Source organism: Magnolia sinica, chromosome 15, assembly GCF_029962835.1.
Source record: "Magnolia sinica isolate HGM2019 chromosome 15, MsV1, whole genome shotgun sequence".
Lineage (NCBI taxonomy): Eukaryota > Viridiplantae > Streptophyta > Magnoliopsida > Magnoliales > Magnoliaceae > Magnolia > Magnolia sinica.
In genome coordinates, this window is record NC_080587.1 from 74,612,709 (window position 1) to 74,629,439 (window position 16,731).

The 16,731-nt window shown below is 46.8% G+C and overlaps 1 protein-coding gene across 1 annotated transcript in view; it reads right to left on the reverse strand.

Moving 5' to 3' along the window:
- The window catches only part of LOC131226997 (uncharacterized), a 35,238-nt gene extending 19,117 nt beyond the window's left edge, over positions 1-16,121 (reverse strand). The window contains exons 1-10 of the mRNA XM_058222685.1: positions 15,931-16,121; positions 8,819-9,298; positions 7,634-8,113; positions 6,073-6,768; positions 4,538-4,668; positions 3,773-4,039; positions 2,731-2,880; positions 2,107-2,614; positions 1,764-1,892; positions 1,259-1,603 (exon numbers count right to left, since the gene is read on the reverse strand). Coding sequence (XP_058078668.1) covers positions 1,259-1,603; positions 1,764-1,892; positions 2,107-2,614; positions 2,731-2,880; positions 3,773-4,039; positions 4,538-4,668; positions 6,073-6,768; positions 7,634-8,113; positions 8,819-9,298; positions 15,931-16,026 — 3,282 coding nt within the window. The 5' untranslated portion in view covers positions 16,027-16,121. The remainder of the gene's footprint in view (positions 1-1,258; positions 1,604-1,763; positions 1,893-2,106; positions 2,615-2,730; positions 2,881-3,772; positions 4,040-4,537; positions 4,669-6,072; positions 6,769-7,633; positions 8,114-8,818; positions 9,299-15,930) is intronic.
- Between the last annotated feature and the right edge of the window lie 610 nt (positions 16,122-16,731).

Consider the following 16,731-nt stretch of genomic DNA (forward strand, 5'->3'; position numbering starts at 1 on the left):
TCACAAACACGTATTCGTCCCCTCGGCACCCACATTCCAACGGACAGGTAAAAGCTGTCAACAAGGTGATCAAGCATTATCTCAAAACGAAGTTGGAGAAAGCAAAGGGCAACTGGGCCGAGGAGCTCCCATCCGTCCTATAGGCCTACAGGACCACAGCTCAGTCATCTACAAGGGAGACCCCTTTCTCACTTTCCTACGGCTCGGAAGCGATGGTGCCAGTTAAAATTGGCCTTCCTACTGCTCGAGTTAGGAATTACCGAGAAAATCAGAACTCCGAGCAGATTGCAGCTAACCTGGATTTGCTTGAAGAAGTCAGAGATATCTTAAGGCTCCAAGTCGCAGCTCGGCACCAGCAGGTGGAAAAGTTCTACAATTCTAAAGTCAAAACCAGGCGGTTCTGATCAAGGGACTTAGTCCTTCGCCGAGTCTTCCAGAACACTACAGAGTCTGGGGCTGGGGCGCTCGGACCTAACTGGGAAGGGCCTTACCGTGTGGTCTGATCAACCAAATCGGGCTCCTACCACTTAGAAGACCTCGAGGGTCGTCAGCTCCCCCACTCATGGAATGCCGAGCACCTGAAAGTTTACTATCAGTGAAGAAATGGCCTTTAAGGCTCTCAACAAGTGTACGCCTCCGAGCGACAAGCCTTTAAGGCTCTCAACACGTGTACGCCTCTTAGCAACAAGCCTTTAAGGCTCTTAATAAAATTCGTCTCTTCTTATCTATATGAACGAATTATCTATTAAAAGAAAAGTTACCTCATATACAGAGGCAGACTAAACGAACTGATCCCTTGAAGAAGGGGTTAGAGCGTTATCCCACGAAAACTTGACAGGGCATCCCCTTTCAGTCAGAAGAAAAGCCAAAAGATGACCCGACTCTCCAACATAAGAGTTAACTCATCGCCCGACTAACGGATGAAGCGAAGGTTTCTCGCCAATCGTGGGACGAGCCAACCCCAGTGGGTTCGGACAACGAGGATCAGGCCATAAAGGCTTCAGAATTCTATGAGACGGCATTGGAAGGGGTCGGCTCGGCCATGCCTTAAAGTAAACCGACTTGCAGCGAATCAATTCGACAATCAACAAACAACAGAACATCCAAAAATTAACTACAGAATAACATGTATAAAAGCAGTTATCATCCGGACGCCCTTTCCAAAGGGTCAAAAATCATCATCATCTAGAGAGTTAAAAAATAAAATCTATACACAAAAAAGGAGGGCTTCAAGTCAACTACGGGAGATATTAAAGACTATGTTGTCGGAGGAGCTTGGGGAGTCGGGGGCTTGATCCGGTCGGACATCTTCAGCTGGTACCTCTCCGGTGTCTTTATGCAACAAAGGTCCGAGGTTGAAGTCTGGGTACAAATCTTGGACCGCCTCAATACAAGCATCGAAGCCACAATTGTAAAACTTGGTGGCTTCGGCGTCCATTTCCTTTGAAATCTTGAAGACGTCTACTGCAGCAACCACTGCTCCAGCCAGGGAGGCCTCATCTTCGACCCGCTGAGCTTCCATTGCTTGGGAGACAGCTCGGATCCATTCTTCTGCCACCTCGGTTCTAGTCTGATCCAAGACTTCGCCTAGTCGGGTAATCTCCTTAGCCAATGAATCCGCATGAGCCCTAGCTCATGTCAGCTCAGCCGCCACTGCACCACAACAGGCTTCGAGATCACTTGCGACCCCTTGCAGCTAGAGCTCTCTAGCCCGCCCATCCTGCCCTTGCCTTTCCTTCCTCAAGCTATCGGCGCAGCTCGACCTGCTCCAATCGGAGAAAAGTGGCTTCGTCCTGCAAGATCCCTGCTTCAGTCTCGAGGACGTCCACCTCTGAATCTCTCTTTTCCAGCTCCCATAGCCTCTCCCGAGTTAAAAGAATCTTCAGGATGGACTAAATAAGAAGAAAATACGAAAAGTTTGAACACACGGATGGAAAAATGGAAATGGAAGGAGAGACAGTAGAAGAAGAAGATACCCTGTAAAATACGGAAGCCTCGTTCCTAAAAGAATTGTCCGATTAACTAAGGAGGCCGGCTATCTCCTCCTCTGGAGCATGCTTGGTGGCCCAGGGAACCAAGCAAGACATATGATAGCCCGAATCAAACCTCCCACCGCTCGTCCCCCACTTGGGCCGAGCCCACTTCTTCCCCAGCCCCAGTTCGGCTGCCTGCCGAGCCTTGAGTCTCGGCTCTGAAATCATTCCTGTCGTCAGGAGGAGAAAGCATGTCATCAACCATCCGGACGGCCTCATCCCGTTCGGAAGAAGAGGGTATGGTGATACAAGGCTCGGGGGCTGGAGGAGGGGCCTCCACGATAGGGGGAGCAGCGGTAGGTGGAAGGGAAGGAGTTATGGTTGTTGGGTAAGGAGTTATAATTGCTGGAGTTGGAACAATGATTGCTGAAACTCGGGTCTTGACAGGCACCACAACAGGAGCTGCGATAGTGAAAATTGGAGCGACAGGTGGAGCTGCAGTTACAGAAACCGAACCCGAGGGGCCCTCCCCCCAAGGAGCGGCCTGCCTCCTCCGAACGGTGGTCTTCGTCCGAGACTCAGCCCTCAACATCTCCTCTGCCGTCCAGCGGCTTTCCTCCTTCACGAACCAGATGCCTCGACTATGCTTGCATAAAAAACGACAAGTCAGCAACCAAGTTACTCAATCCCCCCTGAAAAACGGAAGAAAGACTTATTGAAGGAAGTGGGGAGCGGCTTAGACTTGCACAGCCCGGACCAGTGAAGGTTGGCGGCAATGATCAGGTCTGACCAGGAGCAGAGCTCCACCAATCGCGCCTTAGCCTTGGCAATGCGATTCTTCTGGTCCGAATCGAGGAGTGGCATGCCCCTTGGGAGATCTACAAGGATAAAGAAAATCTCAGACAGACTGAAGTAAAAGAGAGGCACAAAAAGAAAGGGGAGAAATGTCTAAAGTCCAACTTGGTTTGGAGAAGTGGGTGGGGACCTGAGTCGTCAGAACCCCAAGCTCTGTCCCCGGCGCCTCCCATTCGCCCACAGTCCAGAACCACTTATTCTTCCAGTCTTTGTTGGAAGAGGGAAGGTTCATCACCAGTCCCGACCCTTTGCTGCCTCGGGTCGCAAAATAGTATCATGGTTCTTGGCTGTTATGCTTGACCAAGTACAGGCTCATCAGCTCCTCTGGGGTCAACTTCGAGTTTTCAACTTGACGCCAGATGATGAAAGCAGAGATTAACACCCTCCAAGCATTGGGGGTGAATTGTCCAGGAGCCAGTCCCAGATGGGCAGTCAAAGCTCGGACGAAAGGGTGCAGAGGGAGTCAGAGCCCACATTGGAGAGAACAAAGAAAAATGGTGACTTGTCTCTCAGCAGGCGCGCCGGCAGTATCAAGGGGTTCAGGGGCCCTTATCTGAACGGAGTTTAGGATATTAAACTCCGAACGGATCCATTCCATTTGAGACTCTGTTAGCACGGAGCCTCTGGGGATGGCCTCTGAGGCCCGCCCACTAGCAGGCATCTCAACAGCCTCGATAGTTGTGGCCCGGAGGGTTCGGGTAGGTTTCCTCTTGTCGACCCTCTGAGTTCGAGCCCCAGCCTCCTTCTGTTTACGGGGTTGGGGATACAAGGGCACAACTTTAAAGGGGCCTTCAGAGGCCCCTCTCCCACATCGGAACTCCCTGGCTCGGATGAGTCGTTGTAGTCCCGGGCAGTTTCTAGGTCGGACGACATCTTGAAAGGAAGGGATGCAAAGAGGCTCAAGGAAGGAGACTCACTGGACGATCATTGAAAATCGCTTTCACCATAAAAGCTCCTGATCGGTCGGAATCGCTTCACCGAAAACTTTAAATCGGTCGGAATCGCCTTCGCTGGAAATCGCCTCCTCAAGGAACACAAACTCAAAATGCTGAAGTAAGGAGTGTTTCTGAAAACGCTGGGGATTATAGAGCTCGAGGAGAATCTCTGCATTAATGGCAGGGGTAATGGTTGCCGCCGAACCATCACGAGCTGACTTCGCGAGCACACGTGGCTGCAGGTCACTGGTTTGACCTTTGCACGGCCGCGTGCATCTGACATTGAATGATGGACTGCAGGTAGCAGAAGCGACGCTCGGGCAGAGGAAGCGTCACTCAAATGCCTCTCAGGGCATACGTGGTGTTTAGCCATAGGCCAAACGATGATTCAAAATTCCAACCGTCACCACGCGTCCGCTGAATGTTAGCCCGTGGGTGGGAAACCTCGAGGGCGCGATGCTTTAAAACTCTAAAATCATGATAATATCGGCGTGCGTAGAGGGTTCAGCAGATGAGGCAGTTGATTTCCGTATGGTTACTCTCCGAGTCCGTGGCCAACCTCGAAGAGTAGGGGGCTTCTGTTATGGGAAGATCCGAGCCCCTTATATTTTCGAGGACCAATATCTTCTTAGTTCGATCAGACGTGAGAATACCCTAAATAACAAAAGAGAACTGCGTTCGAGTCGAACCCTGGGTCGGACATGATAAGCTTCAACCGATGAAGCGATGACCTAAACCAGGGCTCCATCCTCATCCTCGTCAGAAGAGGGACACCCAAGCCGAGGCTCGTCCTCATCCTCATCTTCATCAGAAGAGGGATATTCGAGCCGAGACTCGTCCTCGTCCTCATCCTCATCCTCATCAGAAGAGGGATATCCGAGCCGAAGCTCGTCCTCGTCCTCATCCTCATCAGAAGAAGGACATTCGAGCCGAGGCTCTCCTCGTCCTCATCTTCATCTCCATCAGAAGAAGGATGTCCCGAATCGAGGCTAGGGCGGAATGTGGGTGCAACATGCGCCAAACTAAACTAGGAAACTGCCTTAAGAGAATATAACCGACCATCTCACCCGCAGATACGCTCGATGTGTCACACGATCTCTGGATTATGGGCCATATTTCCACGATTTTAGTATCCCGCTGATTGAGTAAATTATGCCGAGATTGACGGACACGATCCGCCCAATCCACAGTTATAAATATCGGGGTACCCCATTGCTACAGGTACGCAAGATCTCGCACCCTCCCTCTACCTCTCAACTTAGACCTAGATTCCCTTGACCTAACTTAGGCATCGGAGGGTCCCTCGACTTAGCCAGGGTCTCCTATGCTCACCCTTTGTGCAGGGTCAGGGTTTGTTGAAAGTTCGCCACACTGAGCGGAGGGTGATCCAGATTTCGACCTCAATAAGAGATGTAGAATTTTTCGAAAATATATTTTAAACTTTACTCACTACCTAACGCCTTGGCTGCCATATTGCCACCAGATCTCTATTTCAAATTGCTGAACACCATCACTGCTACAGCTGATCCGTCCACCTATATCAGTTCATCTACTGTGTCCTGCAATCAGTTATTGGATCCATTTGCTACTTTAGCCATGAGACTCTAATTTTGCCGGATCTCTAATCTTCGTCTTAACTGTAACCTTATATTTCTTGGCCTCATGAGCCACGATCATCGTCTCCTCTATACACCTTCGATGATATAGCTTGCGAAACTCCAATTTTGCTGGATCTCTAATCTTCGTCGTAAATGTAACCTTATATTCTTGACCTCATGAGCCATAATCATCGTCTCCTCTATACACCTTCGATGATATAGCTTCTCCAAAATAGGTCTTTTGACAAGATGTGTTTTTCATTTGTGTTGGGCATTTGGACCTGACTCGTTTGGGCAAGGAGTTTAGACCCAAGAATTGGGCCCATCATATCAATGGCATTGGATTATCTCGTTTGCCCCTAAATCAAGATGAGACTCACTTGAGTCAGGAGTAGCCCATGGCAAGAAACCGGACTGCATTCAACCGAGTCTTAGTTGACAAGGGCGAGTCACATTAGACTCGTAATGCAGCTCGCGCTTCTTAAAGCCATGGGTGCAACTACCAATTTTAAGAGGTGAAAATATCACACTCTTTTTTCTTTTTTTTTTTCCACAAACATAAACACCCAAATACTAAAAAGGAATAAAACAACGTCTAGTGAAAACCCTTATAACATCTAGTAGGAAAATCACACAAAGCCTAAAGATATCACCCAATCATCCAAACATACAAATATAAGTATGGTTCAACAAAAGAGAGACAACACCTCAAGCCTTATGGCAAACCTCCCCATCACATATCCATCCATCCTCAGAAGGTTCTTCACGCCCATCATCACCATCATGGCCATTCTCACCATGGTCCACCACGTCATCATCTTCCTTCTTGCTTTCCTCCAAGGTGCACTTGGGGTGGAGATCAAAGTCACATTCTTCACAGTAGTATGACCACTTCAACCCCTCCTCCTCACAAACGTCGCATATGTACACATTACGACGGGTAAGCACAAGTTCATGCTCTGCATGGAGAGGATGGGACACCTTCTCCGGCCACCCCTTTGCCAGCTCCTCAATCTGGGCCTCCATCGCCTTGAGATGCTCCTCCGTGAATGGATACGCCTGGGGGCCGTGGATCGAAATAAGGTCCCTGGCTTCCTTGGTGATCGTCTTGCCAGTGGGCCCAATCGCGACGAGTGATGGAATTCCATATATCTTGAACGTACGGTTCAAGGACTTCTTCCTCTCATCCCCGAAGGGGAGCGCCAGCCACGGCATTTCCAAGAAGAAGTCATCGAAGGAGGCTTGGTCACTATCACTTGAGATGAAGATCACTTCAAAGGCGCTGTCCCTGGCCTTGATCTCATGGTAGGCCTTGATCAGCTTTGGTAAGAAAGCGCGGCAGGGCGGGCACCACTGCGCCGAGAAGTATAAGAGGATGTTTTTCCCGACAAGGTCGGCCACCGGAAACTGAACCACAATCAAACAATGTGATGAATCAATACAAAGGTCTTAGTTCTCCTTGTTCATGCTATAAACATCTGGTGTTGGACACCAATAGCAAATGCTCATTGTAGGCTAACCTTGCAGCTCCAACTCAGCTCGAATTTTAAGGGAAGCAGGAAAAGTGGGGCCCACTTCTTATGATCCACTAATCTCGATCAGATGGTGATATGGTTCACCATTTTACATTAACTCGCAGGTCAGGTGTTAAGGCAGATTGAAGAAGAGATCCGCAACAAATGTACCAATGTGACATACATGTGTGAAGCAATTCATCAGGTGGGGCACAACATGAACATGCCTGGGGCCAAAAATCAGGCTGGTCCGCTCATCCGGAGGGTGGTGGGCCACACACCATGTGAGCAAAATGACTATCTAATGCAGGGGCATTTTCACACCGGGCTCGAGTGAGGTAGCTTGTGGGATGCGGGGATGGGGACACACTCGGGGTGGGCGGCCCATGTGAGGCGGGTGGCTTGTGTGAGGCAGTACCCATGTGATGTGGGGCCCACAAGAGGGGTTTGGCCGAGGTCCTAATCCATGTGATGTGGGGCTTGGGCTAATGAGATAAAAGGGATTAATTCACTATGCTCTATCAATTTGAGCTTTTAGAGCAAGTGGTTAATTGTCCTGCATCACTAACAGCCTGTATTTTGCAAAACGAGTGTGATCAGGGGATCAGCCTGACATGTGGACCAGGTCATGTGTTTTGGGGTGCCCCATCTGATCAACAGTCCAGATCTTGTATGTATGTGCCATGCTGGCACATGCATCATGAACCACCTCTTCAAACTGCCTGAGTAAGAATACAGTATCAGCTTTCGAATCTTACCTTGACGCCGCCTTTGCCTATAACAAAATCCCGCTCTCCACACACAAGAAGCGATTCCAACGTCTGCGATTCGAGCCTGGCCTTCTCCATCTCCGCAAGCTCGGCCAGCCTCTCTGGTGTAAACGGGTATGCCTGAATTCCATGCTCCTCGACAATCTCAGCAACGTTGGAATTAAGTGTCTTTCCATCCTTCCCGATTATGACCAATGTCGGAAGTGTCTGGAGTTCGAAGTAGCGAATCAGCTTATCACGGGTCTTGTCCATGAATGGCAATGCAAGCCATGGCATGCTCTCAAAGCCTTCTTTGAAGGATTGCTCTTCATCGTCGAGAGAGATCAGCACAACCTCAAAATTATCTCCTCTCTCCTTCAGCTTCCCATAGATTTCGACGAGATTTGGAGTGAATTCGCGGCATGATTTGAAAGAGCTCAGCGAGAAATAGAGGCCCACCAACTTGCCTTCAAGATCAGAGACTGGGACCTAATGCAAAACAAGGTTCTATTAGATAAGACTCAAATGTATGGATTCTGATCATCCACTGCCCACATTGTGGTAGGCCAGACCTCCACGGACATGGGCCCCACTCACATATATGGGACAATCCTAACCATCCAATAGCAACTGTGCATTACAGTTGCAAGGGATGGTGGGGTGCACTCCATTGCAAGACTGTGTGATTTTTAACTGTTTGGCCATCCACCAAGGGGCCACCAGAATGGTTCCAACTTCCAAACAAAGAGGGTGGAGGTCCTGCTGGAATGCAAACTGAAACATGTTGGTAAAGATAATGTTGTCATCACCATAACCCTTCTAAAAGATGGGACCCACCCAATCTCCCAAACATGACACCCTAACTCGAAAACGGGTGGGCCCCATCATTTCAATTAAGGAGATGTTTGCTTATCCCGTATGGTGGCCCACATACACCCCTCCACAGGCACCTCTACATGCTGCCCTGTGTGCTAACTGACTACCTGTGTGGAACACCCATGTTGCTTATCATATGGGAATCGCCATGTAGATGATCTGTCCAAAAAATCCAACCGTTCAACAATCAAATAGGCCAGACATGAAAATAATCATTGGTCCAGATCATCCACACAGCACGGATATCCCACACGCATGAATACATGCAGAGGCCCTTGTTGGGCTAGCAAACCTCTAACAAAGAGAGGGTATACATACCTTCTTTCCATCATTTGAAATCACATAGTTGCGGGAGTGAGAAACCAGGATAGATCTTAACGTCTGATTTCTCTTCTCGGCCTCTGCTTCCTCTTTCAGATCTTTGATCCTCTCCTCCGTAAAGGGATACCCGCCTGCTCCGTACTCCCTGATGACCGAAACACCATTCTCAGTCGCGACCTTCCCCTTTCCATCGAGAATCACAAGGTGGGGGATCCCATTCACATGGAACAACTCATTCAGCTGGTCACGGGTGGCCGAATCCGCAAATGGGATGGCAAGCCATGGCATTTTGGAGAAGTACTCATTGAATGATTCCTCATCTTCGTCGCCCGAGACGAAGATGACTTCAAAATCACCTTTTGCAGCAAGCTCCCCATATACCTCGGCAAAAGTCGGGGTGAATCGCCGGCATGGTCCACACCATGAGGCTGAGAAATAGAGGCCGACAGTCTTCCCAACCAAATTGGCAATTTTCACCTGAAATTGCACAAAATCAATAGGAGCCATGCATGGTAGAAGTGGGAGTTCCACATTTGCAACTCATTGTGGGTGTTCCCCAGACAGAACTGAACTGAAGTGATTTGTTAGTGGATACTGACAAGTAACAGAATGGTATTGATTGATAGATTCCTAACATTACAACACCAAAACAAAAGGAGAATGATCTAGTGATAAACACCTATGGTGCAATTACTACTATAGATGCTTTCACATTGCAATTTGTTGTGGATGTTAGCCAAACAGAAATGAACTCGAATGTTTTGTGGGTGAAAAAACTAACAACATGGTATACATTGATTAATTCTCAACCTTAGAAGACACCCATAGTGCAAGTAATACTATAGATGCTTCCACATTGCAATTTGTTGTGGGTGTTCACCAAACATAACAGAAATCAATTGACTTGCTAGTGAATGGTAACAACATGGTGCCAATCAATTGATTTCCCCAACCTCACAACACCAAAATGAGGAGAATGATCTAAGAAACACCCATAGGGAAACTACTAATATAGATGCTTCCAAATTGCAATTTGTTGTGGGTGTTAGCCGAACAGAACTGAACTCAAATGTTTTGTTAGTGAAAACTAACAAGATGGTATACATTGATCGGTTCTCAACCTTACAACATCAAAATGAGTGGAGCATGATCTAGTGTGAAACAGCCACAACACAAGTACAACTATAGATGCTTCCAAATTGCAATTGTTGTGAGTGCTCACCAAACAGAACCGAACTCAAACGACTTGTTAGTGAATACTAGTTATATGGTCTCAATCAATTGATTTTACCAGCCTCAAAATACCAAAATGAGAGGAGAATGATCTAGTGTGAAACACCCATAGCGCAAGCATTACTAGAGATCGGAAATTAACCGTACCTTCAAATCACCTCCCCCTTAGCCCTCCTAGTGCTATTGATGTTAGGGTTTTCATTTTCTCCTCATTTTGGGGCCCATTGATCAACGATCCAATTTGTTGATTCAATAGGCCCAAATGTAGATGGGGAATTTCCCAACAATCTCCTAGGGGAGTGGAGGCTCGGGTAACAGCTTAGTGGGCAAGGCCCTAGCCATGGGGCCTACCTTGATATATGTGTTGTACATCCACGCTGTCCATCAGTTTTTCCAGTTCATTTTAGGACATGGTTGTAAAAATGAAGCAGATCTAAATCTCAAGTGGACCACACCGCAGTGAATAGTGGTCATTGAATGTCCACCATTAAAAAATTACTAGGGCCCACCATAGTGTTTATTTGCCATCCAACCTGTTGATAAGGTCACATAGACCTAGACGAACGGAAAACACAAATATCAGCTTGATCCAAAACTTTTGTGGCCCCCAAGAAGTTTTTAATGGTGGGCATTCAATCCCTACTGTGTGGTCCACTTGAGATTTGGATCTGCGTCATTTTTGGGATGACACCCTAACACGGGTTGGAATAACTGATGGATGGTGTGATATACAACACATAAACCAAGGTGGACCCTACGGTCAGGGCCTCACCCACTAAGTTATTCCATGGGCCTCACCTAATGGTAGACTGTAAAAATCTAACAAAGATTTTTTTTTTTTTTTTTCTGTTGAATATGCACCTTCCTGTATTATTTTTTTAGTAATCCACCAGGCCATGGATCAAAGGCTTAGGATTGCCCTCTATCTGTGAGATTTTTGTTAATCCCGCGTCTATGTTGGGGCCTATCACACCCCACCCCGGTTCATGTCATTTTTGCACATTGGATGAAGAAGAGTGGATTGGACCTAATTAACGGTCTAGATGGATGATGTTGGTGCCACCGAGTCCAAATGCAACTAGGCGTATGAAGGTCTACATACACCAATCCTGCTAGATCATTTCTCATTTGCAAAATGTGACTAGTTCGATCTTTTAGATCATATGCAGTTCGGATTAAAGAATCAAATGTCTGCGGTTTTGATCACGCAAACCCATGTTTACTTAAAATTGGTATGCATGGAGACTGACGGTTCAGATGTGGATGGGACATGGCCTAAAAATCAAATCATTGGGGTGATCCTAAGGTTTTGAAACTATGGCATATATTAACTCAAACTAACTAAACTGTCCAACCTACTGTCACTAAGTTACAGTCCCAAAATCAGTTTGGTCGAACAATCCTAACCTTTGATCCTTGGACACTTCTTCATTGTGATGGGAACATTGGATAGTTTTCATTTTCAACCATCCAATAAAGGATGCGGCTTCGGTGGATCCCCAATCCACTAAGGTAGGTGGATCACTAAATGTAGGGCCCACTGTGATGTATGTTTCATATATCCATGCCATCTATCCGTTTCTCCATATCATTTTAGGGTATTATGACAAAAATGCAGTAGATCCAAAACTTAGGTGGACCACACCACAAGAAACAGTGGTGATTGGTGATTAAAAACTTCTCTGGGGCCACAAAAGTTTTGGATAAAGCTGATATCTGTGTGGTCATTTCATCCAGGTCTTTGTGACCTTTTCAACAGCATCAAGGGCAAATAAACATTCTGGTGGCCCCAAAGAAGTTTTTATTGGTGATTGTTTAATCACCACCGTTTCCTGTGGTGTGGTCCACTTGAGATTTGGATCTGCTCAGTTTTTGGACTCATACCCTAAAATGACATGGTAAAATGGATGGGCGGCGTGGATATAAGACATATACATCATGGTAGGCCCCACAGTCAGGGATCCTCCAATAAGTGTCAACCAATCCCATTGTCAGATGATCAAATAAGCCTAATTTTTTGTTTGTGATGAACCTAAAACCTATAAACCTCAACTGGGACCTTAATGTGGACAGTTTAATTTGAATTACTTGAATCACACGCATGGAATTTATATGCAATTCCTAAAGAGAGCGCAATTAGGGTTTAGGGCATGTATTCTATATCCACTCTGTCAATCTGTTTTGCCGGATTACTTTAGAGCATGAGCCCAATGAAGTACGTCCAATCCTCGGGTGAACCATATGATAGGAAATAGTGTAATGCTTTTAGGGCTCATCGTAATGTTTATTTGTCATCCAACCTATTGATAAGGTCACATAAACCTAGATGAAGGGGGAAAAAAAACAAATATCAGCTTGATCCAAAACTTTTGTGGCCCATTCATGATCAATCACCATTGTTTCATCTGCTATGGTTCACTTGAGAATTGGATCTGCTTCATTTTTGGGCTCATGCTCTAAAATGATATAGAAAAATAGATGGACCAAGTGGATATAGAATACATGCATCAAGATGGGCCCCACGGTAAGGGCCGCACCATCTTAGGTAGAGGTGGGCATCAAGTCGAGTCAACCTCAATCTGGTTTTTGCAAGTACTTGAGTCGAACTTGATCCGATTCGGGACCGAGTCCAGCAGGGCTGACTCGATCCAAACCGATTCATTGCTGGCCTGACCCAAATCAAGTCTTATTAGGTCAGGAAAACCGAGTCAGATTGAGTTGAATCTGTTCGGTCGATTTAGACTGGGGCTGAGTCAAGCGAACCGGAAACTCTGGTGCTAGGAAGGAAACATGAGGAAAATCGGGAAAGAAAGATGGAGAGAAAGGAGGAGAGAAAGAAGGAGAGGAGGGAACTCGGGAGAGAAAGGAGGGAAGGAGAGGAAGTCAGCTCGGGCTGCGGTGCCGCATGGGTTTATTTGGCAGCGCCGGTTTGGGTAGGGTTAGGGTTCAGGTAGAAGAAGTGTAAAAGTTTTTTTTTTTTTTAAAGTAAAATCTGACTTTATATTACTCGATTCCGATCTAGATTTGACAAGATCGGATTCCAGATCGGATTGAGTTGATACATGACCCGAACTCGACTCAGTTTGGCGTCAGATCCGAGTGGGTCTACTTGATCCGACTGGTCCATTCAGTTGGGTCGAATCCTGCCCGCCTCTAATCTTAGGTGAGGCTAGGGCGCACCTAATCCGCTCCCATTCGCAAGTGCCTGCGTATCATCCATCACGCTCTGCCAGAGTACAAAAGTTTTTCCTCTTTTCTTAAGAAATGGCAGCAAATTCAGACAAGGATGCTTCCCACGTGCAAGTTAGAACGATCCTGCAGTGGTTTGCGAAAATACGCCACCCCAAACGACAAAACACCCTAATTACCGGAATCGGATTGCGTGGTGTGCCACACACCACCGACCTCAGTGGTGTGTTGACGTCAACAAGTTATGTGGACCACCATGATGTATTGATGTGTGTTATATCCACACCATCCATCAATTTTGATACATCATTTTATAAAATGGGCCAAATAATTATTACCCAAAAACTATACAGATCCAGAACTCAGGTGGACCACACCACATAAAGCAGTGTGGATTGAACGGCTGCCATTGAAAACTTCTCGAGCGAAGGTTTCAACCGTGGCCGTCATTATCCCCACTGCTTTCCGTGCTGTGGTCCACTTGAGCTCTGGATCTGCTTCATTTTTTTTTTTGGTCCATGTGCTGAAATGATCTAAAAAAAAATGAACGGACAGCGTGTGGAATCGAGTCGGACGAGTAACTCGTCCCGTACAGCGCTCTGATTTCGGAGAGAATACGATTCCCTTCGGTCGTGGCAGAATAATCTAGTTCTCTCCATAGGTTTGTCTGCTAGTAAGTTTCTCATGCGGAGACTCGCTCAACCTACTTGCCTCTCCTACCTACCACGTGATGATCCAGACCGTTTACCTGGAATATCCTACGTAACATATAGCAACTCACGGTGGGGATTTTTTAACGAATGGTCTGGATCATAACATAGTGTAGTAGAATATAAGGAGCGAGCAGATTAAGCGAGCCTTCCTAGCAAACCTGGCAAAAAACCGTCCTACCAAATTACCGAAATGCCCTTCCATTACTAAAGTAGGTGGGCGTTAACCCCACGCGAGTTTTATACTTGTTTTTCAGCATCGGTGCCAAGTAGCGGATTAGGTGCTGGCTCGGCCACACCCAACACGGTGCGGCACTGACCATGAGGCCAGTCCTGGTGTATGTATTGTATATCCACGCCGTCCATCCGTTTTTCCAGCTCATTGGCGGTAAAATGAAGTACATCCAAATGATAAGTGGACCATGAAACAAGAAAAGGTGGTGATTGACGGTTAAAAACTTATTATGGGACACAAAAGTTTTGGATCAAGTTGATATTTGGTTTTTTCCTTCATCGATATCTATATCAACAGATTGGATGGAAAATAAACATTACGGTGGGCCCTCAGAAGTTATAATGGTGTGCTTTAAATCACCACCGTTTCCTATGGTGTGGTTCACCTTAGATTTAAATCTGCTTCATTGTTGGACTTATGGCATAAAACAAGCTGAAAAAACGGGTCGACGGTGTGGATATACGATAAATACATCAGTGTAGGCCCATGGTCAGGTCCGCACCGTGTTGGGTCAGGCCGGGCCGGAGCGGATGGAGTCCTACCCCCACCCTCCACTAGCTTAGAACGAAGTGGGGCTCTGCGAGGCCACCATGATGTATGGGTCACGGCCCATCCATTTTTCCATATACGAGTCCAAAATTACTCAAGTGGACCACACCACAGGATGCATTAATCGCCATCCAACTTATTTACAAGGTTACGTAGACCCCGGATGAAGGGAAAAAAACAAATATCAGCTTGATCTAAAACTTCTGTGGCCCCCAAAAATTTTCAACGGTAGCTGTTTAATCCCCATAGTGTGGTCCATTTGAGCTTCGAACTGCCTCAATTTTGAGCTCGCATCCTCAAATGATAAGAAAAAATGGATGGACGGTGTGGATAAAACTCATACACCACGGTGTACCCAAACCCAATCTGCGTCCGGGCAGCACACAATCGGCTCCGGATGCGGCGCGTCCTGTCCCCACCGTCTCTAGCCCCGAACGGACAGTTCTGTGGGCGGGCCCACTGTGATTTATCTGTGCACCCACGCCGTCAATCACTCGGATTATTTTAACGTACACGCACAAAAATGAGACAGATCCATAGCTAAAGTGGACCGCACCGAAAAAAAAAATAAAAAGCTTGGATGGCATTAAATGCACAAAGCATTAAACGCCAGGTGCATTAAAATGCAAAAGTCTTCTGTGATGTTGCCACCAGATCGTTGGATCTGCCCTTTTTTTGTGCTCATACCTCAAAATGATAGGAGAAAAGTAACGGACGGCATGGAAACGGTGGACCCACTCACAGAACTGTCCGTTCGGGGCTAGAGACGGGTGGCGTATGACGCGATCCGCGTCCGCTCCCCTGTATGTAACGGAAGAAATACAGTGCCACGTGGCAGCACAGACTGAGATACGCATGCGGGATCGGAACCGTTCATGAGGTCTCCGGTAGGTCATCTCACCTGTACCAGATCCTAACCATTGGTAGCCTAAACCAGAAAAGGAAAATAGGCCAACGGTTTGCACTCAACGCAATTGATCGAACGGATAGAATCACACTCGGGGATTGCCGTTCATTCATCGCCGCACATTTAAGTGAGGCCCGCCTCTTGAACGGCTAACATGCTCCTACAGCAGGAGCACGATTCCAATCGCCCCGCACTCCACCAATCCACAATCAGAAGGAAGTCGCGATTAATGAAGAACTCTGAAAAAAAGAGCAGAGAAGCGCAAAAGATCGGGAATTAACCGCACCTGGTCGCCGTTGTTCCGTACAAGATAGTCCCTGTCCTCGGCGGACAGAAGCGACTTCAAATCGTGGCAATCGCCGTTAACGCCTTCGTTAGCCATCGTTATAACGTCCGTCTTCTCTTTCTCTCTCTGCTTGTGTCTCTCCTGTCTGTGTTCTCTGTATCGATGAGCGAGCCCTTTATATAGAAGCGTATCGCCGTTATCTCCCGTCGCGAGTGGATTAGGTGTTACCCGGGAACAACTTATTGGGTGTTACCCTTACCCTGTGGTTCCCACCTTGATGAAAATTTTCATATCCACGCCGTCCATCCGTTTTTTCATTTCATTTTAGACCTTGGCCCTATAAATTAAAGAGATAAAAATTCTCAGGTGGACCACACCACTGAAAACATTGGATAATGACAATTAAATAATTTTGTGGCCCACAAAAGTTTTGGATCAAGACTATTTTTGTTTTTCCCATCCATACTAGTATTTTTGATCTTATTAACGGTTTGGATGGATAATAAATATTATGGTCGGCTCTAGGAAATTTTTAATGGTGGTCATTTATTTACCACTCTTTCCTGTGGCGTGGTACATATAAGATTTGAATCTGCTTAATATTTAGGAAAACGTATTAAAATGTGATGGAATAACGGATGGACGGCATGGATATACGAAAAAAATCATCAAGGTGGGCCCCAGAGCAAGGGTAACACCCAATAAAAACACGTAATCCGCTCCTGGCAGTGGAAGAGTGTTTCTTTCTTAGTAATGAAGAAACCGAGTATTGACTAGAGTTCGAGTTTATCCTCCAGATAT